At 39.1% G+C, this 18,043-nt stretch overlaps 1 protein-coding gene across 2 annotated transcripts in view; it reads right to left on the bottom strand.

Annotated features, from left to right (window-relative positions):
- Positions 1-3,513: 3,513 nt before the first annotated feature.
- WNT7B (Wnt family member 7B) overlaps positions 3,514-18,043 on the bottom strand; it is a 145,318-nt gene continuing 130,788 nt past the window's right edge. The window contains exons 3-4 of one of the 2 annotated variants that reach the window (XM_090043806.1): positions 17,126-17,397; positions 3,514-7,592 (exon numbers count right to left, since the gene is read on the bottom strand). In XM_090043806.1, the coding sequence (XP_089899932.1) occupies positions 7,113-7,592; positions 17,126-17,397 (752 nt within the window). In that variant the 3' untranslated portion in view covers positions 3,514-7,112. The remainder of the gene's footprint in view (positions 7,593-17,125; positions 17,398-18,043) is intronic. The other variant, XM_090043807.1, reaches the window with a different exon arrangement.

Raw genomic sequence — 18,043 nt, forward strand, 5'->3', positions numbered from 1 at the left:
GCTTCTGGCCTTTTTTGAAAAAAAATAAATTATTTATTTGACTCTCTTAGTACACACCTACTGCAATAGTATATCAGCAAGTGTTATGTGACTGTAGAAATGTTTGCAACTGCTTAAAGGATTATAATGGGAACAAAGGAAGTGCACATTATCACACAACATTTGGTTTTGCTCTTTTATTATTACTTTATATATTATTTTTGGCTAATACGAAACCATAAGTAGTCCAAGGGTATGTTTTTTGTTAAAGCTGGAGAAGATGGAACTGACTGTACTTGACAATATTGCAATTTTAGTGGCATACATTGCAATAACCATGAAAATCGGGTCTAGCAGCCTGAACAAAGGACTGGGATTCAAGAATTTCAGGCTCTAGTCCTAAATCTCATGTTGACTCCTACATGACCCTTTTTCATAAAGTAACCACTTTTTAAAGACCAAAAACCAGGCCCCAGCCCCTGGCACTGCACAGGCCTCTGGAACCAGAAGTTGTCTTCTTCGCCACTTTTAGTTCCAGTTAATGAAGTGTCTCTAATGCAGTGCTGTCACTGAGCTTATTAACTCTGCTGAGCTAATTAGCCCAGATGCAGTGCTACATAAAGCCAGCTACTCAGCTTCCAGTTTGGGCATTATACTATGGCAACCTTTTAATATGGTATAGCCATATTTATACAGCATCAGGCAGCATTCTGCAACATCCTCTTAGCTGGTCAAACAAGATACTACCTGGCATCATGGGATTGTTCAGGAAAAGCGAGAGATCAACCAGTCTGGGAACAATTTTTCTAATTCAGGATAAAAGTCCTATTTCAGGCACTGGACAACAGGAAATGGCCCTGAAATTTGGCACTGTCTTGGAAATTTTAGAATAGTCAGTCATATTGCTTATGCAAAGTATTATGAGGCTAAATTATGATCTGCCTGTATGCTCCTCCTGACCTGGTATCCATGATGGTAGACAAAATGTTGATGGAGGCATTCCTTTTCTTCTGTTTCCCTGTCTATAAAATGGACATCATGATATTTGCTTCCTCTGTACATTGTTTTAAGACTTACAGGTTAAAAGTGGTAGATAGAAGGCAGGCATTTTCAATTTAAACACGTTTGGTTAAAGGCAAGTTTTAAATTGGTTCTCAGCAACTGAACCAAAAGCAGCAAGCAGAGTTATTCATGGAATAGTCCCATAGGATTTAAAGTGTTCAAAACAATGCAGTCGTACAGAAATTCAGGATCACAGGGTTAGAAAGGTACCTCATGAGGTCATCTAGTCCGGCCCCCTGACTAAACCATCTCAGCTAAGTGTCTGTCCAACCTGCTCTTGAAAATGTCCAGGAATGGAAATTCCATAACTACCCTAGATAGCCTCTTCCAATGCTTGACCAAGAAAGCTCTTCCTCATCTCAAACCTAAATTTCCTTTGCTGGAGCCTGAGGTTATTGGTCCTAATCCTGTCCCCTATAGCCACAAAGAATAGTCTATACCCTTTTATGTATTTGACAGTTGTTATCAAATCCCCCCTCGGTCTTCTTTTCTCCAGACTAAATAATCTTAGGTCTTTCAGCCTTTCTTCATAACTTAATGTAATTAGAGTACTATGGAAATTACTTTGAGTATCTGTGGAATAGATAAAAATCTCCTTTGTGCATGTATAGTTTTGCATCAATTTGTGGAATGCTATAGCCAGGAAGTATATTTCCATTTGAGAAGTGCACTTTTTCATCATCCCCAGATTGGCTTAATATTGTAAGATTCATAACTGAGGTATTACCGCTATGCTGTGTTTCTTCATCCATTTACTTACCCAAAGAGGTGTTGGGAGGCTTAATGAGATGGTGCAGGATGAATACTAGTATCAGTAATGTCCGTCTATTAAGTGTCCTTAACTTCAAAGTTCTGTGGCAAAGATAGTTTTTTAAGATACAAGGTAATGTCTTAAGGGTTAAACATTTAAGAACATAGCATCTTTTTAATAAGTTCACACAATGGGCTAACCTGGAAGCCAATGGCAGGCTATATCCCACATGAGCCATTAAAATGGAGTTGACTTGAACCTTCAGTAGAAAAAAAAAAAGGCAGTTTAATGTGTGTTCAGGAATAGCTAGGTTAGTTAAAGCAGCATGAAATACACTGGCAAAATATCTAGAAAAGCAAAACAATAAATTCATGCTAGGACACTTCACGGAAGTGCCACAATATATTAAGTAACTCACATGGTACATGCCCTTGAAGAGGGAATTCTATGAGAACCAAAGATAAGAATGCTGTATCATCATGTCACTAGGGCATTGATCCAGCTTGCAAAGACATCCTGGAATTTTTTCTGTAGTGTAATATTTTTTAGTCAAAAGGAAGCAACAAGAATGGGATGATAGGAAAAAACAAAACAAAACAAAAAATCTGAACTGCTTTGGCACAACCCTGCATCCACTCCTGCTCATAGTATGGAGAACAAAGCACACACTAAGAATCCGAAGCAATGTCAGAAATGAAGACAAAACATGTTAACCTCAAATACATTAACACTCAATGGATGTTCCATGAAATGAGGAGAGCTCAGTTTTCATTGATAGCTGCCAAAGTTAATCAGGAAGGCACTTCTCTTTTAATTAGAACCTTGCAGTGGTGGGATTCCAATGGACAAAGAAATGTAGAGGCTGAGGCCCAAAGTTTGGCTTTGGATGCAACTGGTTCCAAAGTTACAGGGGTTTGGATTTGGTTTGGATAACCTATAAAATAATATATGAATTTAAATACATAATATAATGCTTAGTATAGTTTCAACCCCATACAGCCTGTTTCTCATTTTGATCTGAGTATAGATGCAATCATCCTCATCCATTGGTGTCACTCTGAGAAAAGAATGCTGGGCTTTTGTTCCTATACTTACAGTACTGCCTTCACTCTGGGAGCTGTCATTGCAATATTTCTTAATGATCAAAAGTGAAACGAGCAGCCATTCAGTCAGGCTGTGACAACTGCCATGATGGCTAATTGTTTCAAGCTTCAGAGAAGGAGGTTTCCAGGGAATGCAGAGGTTTCAGTTCACAAGGGATAAGGCAGAAATATCTCTTCTGCATGGCTGAAGGACTTATATATACAATCAAGCTATTTCCATGGGAAACCTAGTATAATAAGAGTGTGACATTGTACTTTTGAACTATTATTTTTACAGCATCACTTTGTATTTTCAAAACAAACTATAAAAATATAGTAAAACATTATTGAAATGAAACAATTACCCAGAACGTCTACTTGCAGCATAATTTAGATTTGCAAACCTTTGGATGCGTTTCATCTACTTTCCAGTTTTGCTGTAGAAATATACTTTGACTACATACAACTTTAATAAGAAGTTGCCTGTGATATAATTACAAAGAAGGTATATTGCTTCTTGGTATCTTTGAATTAAATTTTACTTGTATCTGTGCTTGTATAAACCCAGAGTAATTGAATTCATTTTAATGAAGTTACTTTGAATTTATTCATAATTCAAAGGGGGGAAATATTCCGTCACAGACTATAACTCTTTGTACTTGCTATAAAATGATGCTAGTGACACTACTGAAGAGTGATTTCTACCCTGATAAAAGTATCAATTGATTTAATACTGTACAATTTTCTCTTGAACCCTAATTCAGCTACATATTTCTACATTTGTAAAGTGTTTTTTATATGCTTAGATCACAATTTAAAATCTGTGCATGGTTATAAGTCTTTAGTCAGCTAATTCTTTCATATGTCTTGTATATTCTTCATTATCCTCCCTTGTTTACTTACCTACAGAACATACAGAAAAATGGGCTTTGGCAACACCAAGATCTTCCATTACTACCTTGTCCTACACCCGCGTATCTGTTGTAGATTTGTTAAGCGTGCATTATGTCATACAAAAAAAGCTTCTTTCAGATGATCGCTGCACAATTTTTAAGCATCATATTTGTTGAAGGGTGGGATAGCAAACACAATGAAAAAGGGCTGGAAGGGGTAAAAGTTAAGTTTTAATGGAAACACATTTCATTTTGTTTTTTTTCCTTGCCACAAAACATTAACATAGTAAACATATTGATCTTTGTTCTTAAATTCTTTAATAAGATACATTATTTTGAGCTCTGTCATTTCTAATTATTGTAAACCATGTTGTGTTGCTGTTAGCATTCAAATATTCTACTGTCAACAGCTCTTTGAACTGCATTTGTTTAGGATAACGCTATTTGTAAGCTAATTGCAGTCATGAGCCTTTGTTAGAAGGCTGTCACTGTCTTTTTCATGTGTGCTTCAGTATATCAACAGTGGTGCTATCTTAACCAAAATGCACTGCTCTTTTCCCAGTCATAGCTCAAAGTCCATGCACTGCTGTGGTTGCCCCCTGCTCTGTGCTCTAGAGTACCTCTCTGAACACCCCACCCTAAAAGAGCAAAGCTGCTGTGAAGAATTTTAGTTTTGAAATCAAATCCACAGTAGAAATATCAGGATAGCTAAAATAGCTATTTCAATGAGGGGCAACTAAGAAAGTGTCATTTTGGTCCACTCTTCAGGGTGGTTGGTGTAATAATATATATATTTTTTTACTCAGTGTAGTTCACAATAATTTAAAATACTCTATAGACATTTAAACGATATACAATAATATAACTTAATTGGATTCCTCAATTGTACTCAACAAATACTATTCTAATATATTTACAGTATCTAGTACCCTTTGACTGTGCATGGGAGCTTTATTTGCTTCCTGTCAACAATTAAGTGAAAGTACAGTATATATTTTATTGTTAGACAACAATTCCCACGAGTCAAGAGGGACTTTATTGAGTGATTCTAGCATAAGTGTGGGTGACTCTATTGATATTAATAGAGTTGCCTTCCTTTGCACAAGAGCTGTATTCACCTTGAACAGAAGGAATTTGGAATCCTCAGGCATGTCCCCAGAAGTGGGAATGTGCATTTCCCTGGGGACAAACAGCAGTGGCACAATATGTGCTGCTACTGTTTTTCTCTAGGAAACGCCCATGCATGTTGCCCTGGGTGGGGTAGGGGAGGCTAGGGCCAGCACTTGGCCTGGCCCTAGTAGCCTTACTTGGAGTCCTAAGGGACTCTGGGGGCTGCAGCCACAGCAATCCAGCAGCATGAAGCCTAGCTGGCATCTGGAGTGTAGCTTCCACTGGATAGTCTCCAATTTTCAGCAGTGCATGCTGCTGTCACATGCTCTGCAGTGTTATTTTAAGGCGCAGGGTTTTTTTAACACTAGGATCTCCCATGTCAAAAAACCCCCACCTGTGCTGCAAATTAGGAGTGCAGGAAATGTCTGAATGCACAGCACATGCAATGGGTCTGTGGCGCCACATACTGCACATCCATGCTTGTCTTGACATGCCCCTCAGCTTCGAGGTGCTCTGTTGAAAGAGGTCTGATTTTCAGAGAGCAAGGGGTCAGCACTGGGAAGGCAGGTGCCTTGAGTTATCTCCAGTCAGTTTTAAAACTCACTAGTCACTGCTGAACAAGTAGAGCCACATGCTTAGAAAGAATTCCCGGATGACTCTTTGAAAAGCAAAATCGCACATTCAGATTATCATCATTAGACAATACTTCATCCAAGTTTCCTGGAAGCCAGATAGAGAGCCACACTACAACTGAATACTTGCTATAAGATAAACTATGTAGTTTTATTACAGTTGGAAGAGATCTGGCTCTTGTGGTTAAATTAACCAGGATCTACAGTACTAAACAGATGGAATCCTTTTTTGGAGTGTGAGTTGGAGTGAAAGGGTGGTGTGAAAACTTTTTTTTTTTTAACATTCAAATATTTATCCCAGGGAAGGGTAACTTATTGTTGCCAATCTTAGATTAATTGTGACATTTAAGGATAAAATATACTAACCCCATAATTCCTTCACTTTTTGTGGTACACTAATGTAGCCATCATAACTCGTAAGTTGTAGTTCAGCTACTGTATTTTTATTAGCTACCTGTCTTATGAGCATTAAGCTCTTTAAAATATTGGAAGTAGGAAAGTTTCTCCTAGGAATTATTAAGCTGTAACTCTTAAAAGGAAAGTGTAATTGCTTGGAAGATCCAATCAATGTATTTGTCTTCAAAGCAAAATCTTTCATATCTGTTGAAGCATATCCTTGTGTCCTAAAACTCCTCATGCTAAACTGAAAATAGATGCTCCCTGCCTTACCCCGGAGCTGCAAGACTACTTATTGTTCAGAGGTTGGCAGGAAACAACTATATCAAGTTTTTGTAACCACAGTTTTGCATGATCTTTTTTTTGCTCAATTCTCATAATTGCTTTAAGGCCTACAGTAACTGAAATCTCTAATAGTCGAGTGACAACAGATCAGTAGCACTGAAGAACTTAGGGAGAACCAAATACAAAAATCATAAAGTCAGAATTCCAATAAGTTTACATTTAGTACAGAATTAAGACATAGCTACCCGTTAGTGCTTAGAATTTTTTTGACACTATTAAAACATAAATAATAATCTTTCAATGTTCATTCCAAGAGTTCCAGTGTCACTGGCAGCTGACATAATTTTGTGAACTTTGTATGTCAAACCAATAGTGGAGTTTTTCCATTTTATATTTTTCCTTCACTATCAGTCTTAGTTTTTACTATACCTGCTTTGTTAGAAATTAGGGTTTTTTTGTAGCAATATTGCTGGGTTTTCTTTTTTTTTCAAAGAAAGTTCTTTTAAAAAAAGTCTTATTTTCACAGAGATGGGGGGTTGTCTTTTTTTTTGTGTAAAATTTGAAAACAAGTGTCTTTTTTTTGTTTACGTCACCTGGGAACTGTAATTCAGACAGCTTCTCTGATATGTATAACTTAAAATCCTAATTGGAAAACTCTACGACACCCAGACTGCAGTAAAAAAAAACAGGAGGAAAAGTTGCATGTGTTTTTCAACGTCACCTTAATCCTGTTGCCCTTATTTCCAAAGCAGTTACAATGGCCAGCCAGCCAAAACACATCATCCTTTAGAAGGGTAAGTAGTAGGGAGAGATTGATTTTTTTCCCCAAAGAAAATTAGATGTGCAAAATGATGCTGTAGTTGTTTGTTGTACTCCACTTTCTGTCCACTTGCAGTAACTTGTTCTGTTTATTTGAACGCTATTATTTGCAGGTGAATACCTCTGTCCGCTCACTACATGTGTTACACTTGACAAAGCAGCACCAGTGGAATTTGCAATTACACTGCCACACCTTGGTGTACTGGTGGGTGTTATAACCCCTTCCGCAGCACATCATGTCACACCCATCAGCATTGGGAGATGTACGGTTACAGAGGCGTCCTTGGGTACCAACACTTCCTGTGGAAGCATCTTCCTCACAGTAGTTGGGTGACTTTTCAATATACACCAAATCGGTTTCCATCGGTTTTTGATAGCTTTTAATCTGCTTAATCTTCAGGAAAGTTGGCTGCCGGAGCCGACTTGCTCGTACCACCTCCACTTGTACTGCAGCATTATACTTTTCTTTCAAAATATATCCAATCTCTCTGAATTTAGGAAGTGTGGTCCAGCAGGTCTTAGTTGTACAGGAACCTGATACACCATGACACTTGCATTCCAATTTCATTCTCTCTTCAAGAACCTATATGTATAGATAAGCAATTGCATGTTATTAATGGATAAGCAATTATAATAAAATGACTTAAATATTACTGCTAATAGTTTATCTTCACTATAGCTGATTGACATTTTTCATTTGCTTTTTATAAGTATCCTTTTTTTTGCCAACAACAGCACATTTTATTGTTTTATGATGTTGTTTAAAAACATAAATCAGGAAAATAAACATTTGCTTTCCTTTTTTTTAAATAATTTTTTGGAAGTGAGTTTTACAGTTAGCAGTGGTTTTAGGGAACAAGAATCCATGTCATTTTACTGAAACATTCATATGCTGAAAATGGAAAATACTAAAAGAAAAAAGGTTTATAGTACATTCTGATCTTTTAAACATTTAGATTTTTTTTAAAAGATAAAATTATTGTGACTTTTTGGGGAAAAAATATTTTTGACTGCGTCTTAATATTCGTTGAATAATTTAAGATGTGTAATAGCTGTTATCCCTGCTTATTCCATAATTGAACATTAATGATACTGACAGTGGTAACAGTCAAGTAAGTACTTTTTAACCAACTCACAGTACAAAAGACACCACCACACTTAGAAATACCACCCCCATCCATTTAGCCTACAATCAGTCTCTAAATATTGTTTTCACACCATACCAACAGCCCAACTACTGTGGGGTCAGCATCAGGTAGCTCTTCCTTCTTCTTAGGTAGGTCGTCTGATTTCCAACCTATGTACTGAATTAAACTAGAGGCTCTAACAGGAGAAAACACCTTCTAAAAATTACTCTGGGTTCCTGTCTGTTTTATATGAATGGGGAAGAACCTATTGTCTTCTGTAGGACCCTGAGTTTTCCCCAGTGGATACTTTCCCCTTTTAATGCCAGACAGTGTGCCTAGTGCCACCCTGAGTTTCTGCCATTTTCTATGACAGAGGCATCAGCATTTTGGTGGTGGCGGCTGTGCGTATCTTGTGAAGTTTTGGGGGTGGGAGACTTTCTAGCTTGAAAGCCCTGTATAAATACAAAGGACTGGTCTTTTTTTCTAAAGACTCCTAAACTTGATTCCAATTTCATTCCGCACATTTTATAATTCCAAACTATATATTAGTCTAGACACACATCTCCAGCTGCTAGCCTGCTTGATGGTTCTTTCATATGGAGTCACCTTCAACCTACCAGCAATAACACAGGAGCAAAATCAATGATAGCCATGGACAGAAGCAATATTCTGTTCTGTTCTGTTCTTTATATAGATTCTTGCCTTCACCATAGTATCTAAGCTTCTTTCAGGAGTTCATTAAGAAACATTAGCTGGAACTGTCACATGTTGTTCATTCTCACTCTTTTATCCTTTCTCACGGGGGAGAATTGTGTGTGCAAAGTAATGTTTTGTTTTGCTTTTGTTTTGTGAAAGCACATTTTATTACAGGTGTATATTAGAAAAGATAGTATGTACAGTGTACATGAAGGTGGTGAATCTTGTGATGATCATTAATTCCTGTGGGGTTCATTCTCACTCCATTCACTGAGAAAGCTCTGTCTCCTTCAGAGATTAACTTTATCTTGTGGCATTGTGCCTGAAGAGCAGAGTTGTTACTTTGCTGGAGTTTTAAGTGATGTTTTAGATACACTAAGCCCAGGCATTAACATTCAGTACTGTCTGCTAGATCCAGTACTACCAACTTTTGCAATTTTATGATGGGTCTTGCAATATTTGGTTTCTTTTCAAGGTCCACCTTTGGATTCGAATTGCTACATAAGTATCTCCACATTAATTTAAGGAAAAAAGAAGGGTTTATGACTCCTTAGTATAGTGGAGGAAAATTGAAAATACAAAGCCTTAAAGTTAAAACCCCAGAAAAATCCAAAACCGTATCAATTCATGATATTTAAGCCAATCTCAGACTTTTTAAAAAAAATTTTTTTGGGGGGGGGGAGGGCTTAGCTCATGACTTTTGAATACTTAGAATTACAGTACTGTGTGCAGACCCAATCATCACGTAGTTAGGTTGCTAAATGCTATAATTTGTGTCCACAATTAGTTGTGAGTGCAAAATTGTGCCCACAAAATTGGAGGGCAGGGAGCCTCAGCCTCAAACTATGCAGACTCCAAAGAGGAATTCCTCCTTTTCCCACACAGCTTTTGTTGCCTACCCCTCACTCCTATTGAGTAGTACCTTACAATTTAAATATCTCCACTGGTTTCCCTATGTGCACTGTAAGGTACTGCTGAAAACAGAGAGGTGGTAGAATTTGGCCCTTAATATTGTGACTGGAAGTCAACAGACCTTTTTCTTCCTATTTTTTTCCTCAGACTTGGTTTGCCTCAGAGAAACTCCTGTTCGAATAGTGACCCTGAACCTAAAAGGTACTTATTTACTCAGATCTAATGCATTCTGCCAAGTTGGGTGGCTGATTAAAGATTGAAAATCGTTAACTTGCGTGACCCACTCCTTCAAAAATACCATTTGTCATCTGTCAACATCTCAGATCTGACCTTGACTAGTTTACAATTAGATATACTTCCCCAAGCAAATTCCCATCGTTTGACTTGCTGCCTCTGCCTAACTGTAGGAACATTCTTTAGGTCCACTTTCCAGGTACAGCCCCACTCCAGCTCCAATATGGTCTTGCCAAGTAAAATTTCTAACAAGTACTGCTACTTTATTAAATTAATTGTGAACTATGATGATAAAGATGTATTTAATTCTTTATATTTTGTACCAATATAAATCATACACAGAAATTCAGTTTGAGAGTTGTCTTTTGCAAGTTAAGTAGAAAAACCTTCTAAAAAAGGAGCTCATTTTTTTAAAAAGTTCTTAAACAAGAATATAAGCAAAATAACATGATAAAAGCAAGCTCTTTTGAAAGCTAAGCTTAATTTCAGATACAGTTTCTGTTCATATTGAAAATCCTATCTGGATAAAATATGTAAAAACAATAGTAACATGTTGTGTATGTTTATTTTGGCCTTGCCTTCCTGGTTTGTCTTTTCTTTAGTGGAAATGCGTATTTTTGGACCAGATGCTAAATGTAACGAAATCCATCTTACTTTTTAACTGCAGTATCAAAAAAAAATAGAAAACTTTGAGAATTTTCCTGTTAAACACGCAAGAGATCTGCTCTTGGCTTTGGATACTACATTTAGAAAGAAAGAGGGGAAATCTTGTTGAATTGTGTGTTATACAGTGAACGGTACGTGTTTACTCTATACATTGCATGTTTATAGTTATGGTCAAACCTTAGCTTCAGCAATACTGATAAGAGCAAAAATCTCTTTTGAGCAACATTTCACCTGGGACTATTTTCCATATCATGTATTCAGATGAAACCCTCTATAAGAGCAACAGACACATAGGAACAACATGGCATCTAGACACTGACATATTACTACAAACAGGCATTGGCTTTCCTAGATGTAAATCCTATAAATTTTTGTCTATTTTTAGATCTGCGCTTTTTCTGCATTTTCCAATTTATTTGATTTTCTCCATATTCCCCTCCTCCCCTGTCCCCTCCGCCCCTTTGCTTTTGAGCAGAGGAGCAAAAATACTGAGAAAGAAGTTATTGTCACTATTTCTGCAGCCTAACTGGAAACAAGAGAACTGTCCTTATGAGATTCTGAGCAGAAGTATTCAGGCTTGAGAAACATGGATAAGTTTTAGCTCTCTAACTAAACACGCCACTTTGTAACTCTGAACTCCTGCAGTTGGATTAATATCTGCCTGCAGATCGGTTTATGCAGAAACATAGGAAGCATGCCATCAGGCAGAATTACAAGAATATTTTCCTCGACAAATGCATCCAAAATGGACATCCAATGAAGTTTACCCCACCATCTAGGATAGCCTGCCCCTTTTAAGGATGCTTTCTACCATACTGCCCAAATTCCATGAAGGTGCCAAAATGCCCAGCACCACTGTGTTTGGCAGTTCTTGACTCCTGATCCTGCATTCCAGAACCTAGAGGGGGAAAATATTAGAAAGTGATGAACCCAGGCCTGCAAGACACTGAAGGTAACATTTTTAAAAGCAACCAAATGAGTCTGGAGCCTAACTACCATTTCCAAGAGTAGTTTAGGTTCTCAACTTTCACTCTTAAAATGGGGTGCTGCCTCCTGAGTGACCTAGGTGCTTTTGAAAACTTTTACCACCTTCTTTATTTTGGAAATTGGCTGGTATAAGACAATTGGAGCTGAGAGGACCTGGCACCTCTTAAGAAATGATCAGTACTTTGCAAATGAACTTATTAGCTGATCCACTGCCAGAGCATGTCTGCAAAAACCCTTCCCAGTTCAACAGTGCTATGGCGCCAGAAGCTGTGAGAAATAGTTATGGTTTGTATGAAAATGTTGTCCCAAGTAATTGAATAATCTGTCATAAAGAAAGCCTGAAAAAATGTCCCCACACTCTTATTGTTTCAAATATAAAATAAGATGTTGTCATTGTCCAGGCATTCAAAAACAAAAATCAAAAAACAACCCCAGCGACATTACAAAGAAATAAATGTGGGGATGTTATTAGACAGCTCCTGGCATTCAGTGCTATATGGATGTGTTTCTGGGGGGAAAAAAAGACATAGGCTGGCTTTTTCTCCATGTAAACACAGTCACTGTCTACAGTAAGAGCCTAATTCATTGATAAATGGCTGGAAACCATTTATTTTCATCTTTTGGGTTATAGCTGTGATGTGCTACTAATTTGTTATCCTTTTCTTTACTTCCACGTGAAAAAAAGAAGCTCATTCTTCTAACTGAGATTCTTATGAGCCTCGGTCATTGTGTTGCTGCTCTAAACAAAAAACTTAAGGTCAGTCATATGTGTTCACAGTTTATACCATTTCTACATTTATTTATCCCAGAATAGAAATGCTCACTTCCTAAAAATGCACAGTGGAAAGTTGTTTAATAAATGGGCCTCAGAAGTTTACTAAGTTTTATTAGTATTTAATGTCTCAATGCTGCATCAAAGTTTTCTTCAAGTATATCTTTGTAACCATTCAGATTTGCCGTAACCTTGAAGCTGATTTTTTTTCTCATAAGAATACTTGAACAAGACATACATTAGATCAACATTTCCCAACCTTTTTTATTCCATGGCACACTTGCATAAATCTTTTAAAATTGCAGCACACCACCCATCCCCCTGTCCCCAACAGATAGTATGGGCACCACTGCTGCCCACCGCCCCATGTTGCTGCTACTCCGCAGAGGTGGGGGGGGTGGGAAGGGTGGCATGTGGCATGGGATGGAGACACGCCCCGCTGGGAGCCATGCCTTCCAAGAGCATTACAGACAGGGCGTTCATTTATTTGTGTGAGTTTTCCAATTCCGCGGCTCACCTCTTCGTGCCTGACGGCACACCGGTGTCGGCAGCGCTGGTTGGGAAATGCTGAAATAGATTTCCAAGCGTTGTGTGTTTTATTTGTTGCTGTTCTATTTATTCTGATCCCTAGGAGTCATTTTGGAAATTAAATTCTTCGGTATTTTACTCAGCATGGTACTTTTCTGACACAGACCACATTTATTCAGGCAGCAGCATCTAATTATTTAACCAAAATTCATAAGCACGTCTTTCTTCCAAACTGTTCTGATGTCAACTTTGTCATTTTCCACCTGCTGTAATTTATTATAAATGCAGTAACAAACTTTACAAATGTGATATTAGTTTGGATAATACTGGACATGCAATACAGTGCAATTAGTCTGACCTATCATGAAATATCTGCCCTATTCATGAACTACCCTATTACCATGGAGGAGTCTAGAGTATCTTAGCCACAGAATAAATTTTAAGAGCTTCCACTAACTTTTTTCCTCAATTGTTTGCAAAGCTCATGTAATTATTTATACAGTGCGTTGTTTTTTCCTCAGAGAGAAATTCCTTAGTGCTCTATTATTAACTGCAGTAAAATACCAGCAGGCCGGATTTTGAGATCAATCCTACAATGGCAAAATTTTATAGGTTCTGTTATGTTTGTGGCTCTGGTTCCTGGATATATGTGAAATGAGGGGCAACATGGTAGCTGGGGAGCCGGAAGCATTGCACCGGCAGAGGTGTAGAGCAGACAAATAGAGTACCACTTGTGGAAAACTATCCTCTCGTGTAGGATACCTAACTGCTTCCCCTGAGGCTTAAAATGATAAGACATTTGAAACATAGTTGCCAAAGTCTTGATTCAAATCTCAGTGAAGTCATAGCTGCCTTAGCTGGCAAATTCTCATGGTGAAAAAGATAAGTGACATTATAAATGACACTTTGTCTTAGCTGCCTTCCTTCAGAACAAGGAAAGGTTGTCCTCATATTTGTTCATGATAGGTGTGACCCTCATCTATGAGGATCACTTCCAATTTCTTTCAGATTCTGAAAACAGTCACACTGAATGTTGCAGTTTGGATCAAGCAGGGGCTGGGAGTGAGAGAATTCAGATTCAGCATTGCAGTGCTGCACTAAGCAGGAAGCCAGTGGTAAGTACAGGTTTTTTTTAACATAAACATCAATGACAGCTATGTGAAACCTCTCAGAATGAAATCCACAAGAAGACAAAACTGGATGCACTTCTGGCAAAACCCCAGAGAACAACACAGAATACATGATGGTGCTGCAGCTGGCATGGTTACTTTACTGTACAGGTTGATGTGGTCTGAGAGTCAGAAGACTCGGAATGCCCCCAGCTCTGCCACCGATCAGTTATGTGACCTTGGATAGATCTCTCTCTCACCATCTACATTTTCACTCTCACCTTTTTGTCCATCTTGCCTATTTAAACTGTAACCTTTTTAAGACAGCTCTTGCCTTAACATATGCTTGTGTTGAGCTCCCCAGCACAGTGAGAGCATACTGCTAGGTGGGACTTTGGGGCACTAACACAATACCAAACAGGAAGTTGTTCACTTCAGAAATTCACCAAATGGCTTTGTGGTTCTTTAACATGCATTCCAGAAAGCCTCTGCTGAGGCTTAAGCAAAATTAAGTGCTGATGCAAAAATGAGGCACCCACTGCCACTCTACCCACAACAATGAGACAACACTCCAACACAGTTGTCATGTCCTGCCCTATTCACCATCTAGGATAACCTGCCCCTTTAAAGGATGCTTTCTACCATAACACCGACATTCCACCAAGATAACTGTGACAGGAATGCCTCTTCTGGAGTCCTTCTATCAGTGATCCCGCCCTCCTGTTATGGGCTAACTGCCTGCCTTCTTTCCTGCCATGCCTTGATCTTAATTGATTAATTGATGTAATTAAGCGGGAGGCTGCCCATTTTCTGCCCCACAGCTAGGGGTGCTATCTGTGGCTCCTTTTCCTCCCCTGCACTGCAGCGTAAGCCTTGCAGATGATACTGACGTAGATTGATCTGGGGCCTTGTTATAATTTGGCCCTCCCCTTGTCTTCCCTGGGCTTTCCACAGCCCTGTTTCACTCTGTCTTGCTCTGCACCTTCACTGATGCTCACCACCCCCTCTATGGAGCTCCTCACCACCCCCTCTCTCTGGGGCTGGGGCTTCCCACACTGCTGCGGGTCCCCTATAAGGCCTTCTCCATCCCCTGATAGCCGCACCCAAACCTCCGGTAAAAGCAAACACAAACACAAAGCCCCTAGGCTATAACAAAAACAAGCCACCCGGCTAAAACATCATTCAGTCCCTACCAGGGAATACTCCATTCCATAACAGCATCAGGAGCTGCTCATGCAGTCAGGCCTCTTTTCTTTTCTCACTCAGGCAGAGCTCACTCACTTGGCTGCCAGCCAAGGGGACTGCTCTCCTGGCCTTAGGCCTGGGTTTATATGGGAGCCAGGCCCTGCCCATTCCAGTCAGCTGACCAGGTGCAGGTGTGGCCAATTCCCTCCTTAACTGGTTATCCTGGCAACTGGCACCTGGGTTCCTGCCCCTGCTCTGACAGTAGCAGGCATCTTAGTGTCCTGCTACAATACCAAAGTATCCAACACTATCTTGTTTGGGAGTTCTTGGCTCCTATTCCTGCACTCCAGATTATATACCCCATCTGCTTTCTTTCTCTTGCATTTATATATTGCTTTTCATTCCAACAGTTTATCTGGCAATATCCAAATACATTCTGTATAGGAACCATTTCAGTTGCCATCAAAATCAAGCTACCTCTGGGACTGAATAAACAGTTAATGTACCCCTGAGGCAATGACAACACACAATGGTTCAGGGAAGGAAACTGCAAGGATGTGATAGGTTAAATTTGTCTTTGTATAGTATAATAGAACTCTTACTATAGGGGTTTCCAAGTGTAATCTCTGAGTTATTTTTGTCCCATGTAGCATTTCTATGCAGCCCACAAGAGGACTTTTCAGTGGTAGCTGCCAATGTTACATCTACCAAACGTAAAGATACTGCACTACGGATTGATTTTATCATGTGGCTCCCCAGCATGACATCTAGCCCACTAAATTACTCCCCATAAGTGTGTGTGCATGCGTTATATATTCAATATATAAGTAAGCTTCATCTTGGCAGATGAGTAACATCATTTCCTACAGTGAAAATATTTCAAAAGGAGTACCATAAAATCTGTTTTTATGGTGAAACTCTATTTTTTGTTTTCTTCTAAACACTGCAGGTGTTTGGAGTTGAGGAACTAGATCACTGATTTTCAATCAGGACACTATGGCACCTTGGGGTGCCTTGATATCCCTTCAAGAGTGCTATGGGATGCTACACAATGTTAGCATTGTTACATGTGCAAATGTGATTCACAAGATAAACTCAGGAATTTCAAATAGGAATCCATGGTGTCAAAAACATTCAGAGTTGGTGTGGTCTTTCTGAGTTATTTGCAACAGAAGTTCCATTTTCTGAGGGGTTCCGTGAGTCTAAAAAGATTGAGAATCAATCACTGCAGTAGATCCTCAGTGGGTATAAGTTGGCGGAGTTCCATTATGATTATTGTTTCATTATTAGGTATTATGTTGTGGTTGTAGACATTCCACTGTGCCTTCTTCCAAAGATTTAGTGATGCTTGCCTAGTCATGTGGTTATTTGTATTCCATCAGTGTGAAATCTGCAGATATACATTTGCTACAAAGTATGTAATTGATTAGCGCCATGGTTGAAGAAATGTTTTGTTTCTGGGTGGAATAAGTAACTACTAGAGCTCTGGGAGTTCAGCAACATACAAAGCTTTTCATGTTTCACTACCTCCCCCTTTCAGCTGTCACTAGATTTTTCCAAGGGAGATAAAATGCAAATATTTACTTCTACCCAGGACATCTCCAGCCCATTTCCTAAGGCCCTGAGGAGGGCATAAGGAAGCAGAAATAAGTAGAGGTACAAAAACTGCGGGAGTACCTCTTAGAGCTGTACTGCATACCTATCTTTGCATCTATAAAATTAATATAAGCAATAAATACCCTTAGGTAACTTATTTTTTGATGGGTACAGAATGATAGTATAGAAAGAGACAAAAACTAAGTGTATTCCTCTTGATAACCTGCCCCAGTTAAGTTCAATTGTAAATGAAAGTCTCCCCACCCATCAGAGTATAACCCATTCCCCACCTATTCTAGAATACCTTTCTTCCAGCCTCATTGTTGTGCAAGTTCATCAGCCTCCGTGCATTCTTTTTGATTTCTCGAGCATCAACAAACCTCCTGGAGAACTCAATGCCGTATCTGATATCCGCAGAGCAGCCTCCCCATTTCCAGCCCTCCTCCTGGTTGTAGTAGCCCTGTTTTTCTCGGTCACAGCCACAGTTGCTGAGGTTGCCCTGGCTGCAGGCGGCAGTGACAGCATGCGCAACCCCGGCAGCAGTAATAGCATAGGTGAACGCAGCTTCCCTGCTTCCTGTGGAGAGAAGCCAAAAGCTGATGGATCTGGAGAAAGTCAGTGTTTTACTAGTAAGTGCATATAGCAGGTACAGTAATGCATTCTTTTAAGCACATCATGGAGAACCATTGACAGCTCAAACATTTCCGTTTTAAAAAGTTACACATCTGTTTAACCATTTTGGTGTTCATGGCCATCTGGTAAACCCAACTTGCATAATAATCCTGTCTGCCAACTGTAGACTGAAGTGGTTTTTGCAGTGGATTAGTCAGTAAGATATGTAGTATATATTTTGCATTGCATCCATGATGCACCAAGCACCATCTCCATGAAGCATTTCTCTCCTGTTTGCTCAGCACATCCCAAATACCAGGAAAGAGTGGTGCAGACATCTTAGAAACTGACCTGAGTATTTACCAGGAAGTACACCGAAGATGGAGAGCTTCAGAGCAGCACTGGGGCCTGTACTCTAACCCAAGTAAATTAATTTGGGGATTTTGCACCAGGCTGAGGGAGAGTAAGTGCCAAAGTAGAAGAATAATGATTAAGAATTCATAGCAAATTACTGAAGTTCCTTAGCACCTGCCCACAAACTTTAGGTTGTTGTTATCTAATAGGCCCAACAGATACAAAGCAAAGCAAATCATCTAGGAGGGAAAAAAAT

This window comes from Crocodylus siamensis, chromosome 4 (genome assembly GCF_052110815.1).
Source record: "Crocodylus siamensis isolate JL-2025a chromosome 4, ASM5211081v1, whole genome shotgun sequence".
NCBI classification, from domain to species: Eukaryota; Metazoa; Chordata; order Crocodylia; family Crocodylidae; genus Crocodylus; species Crocodylus siamensis.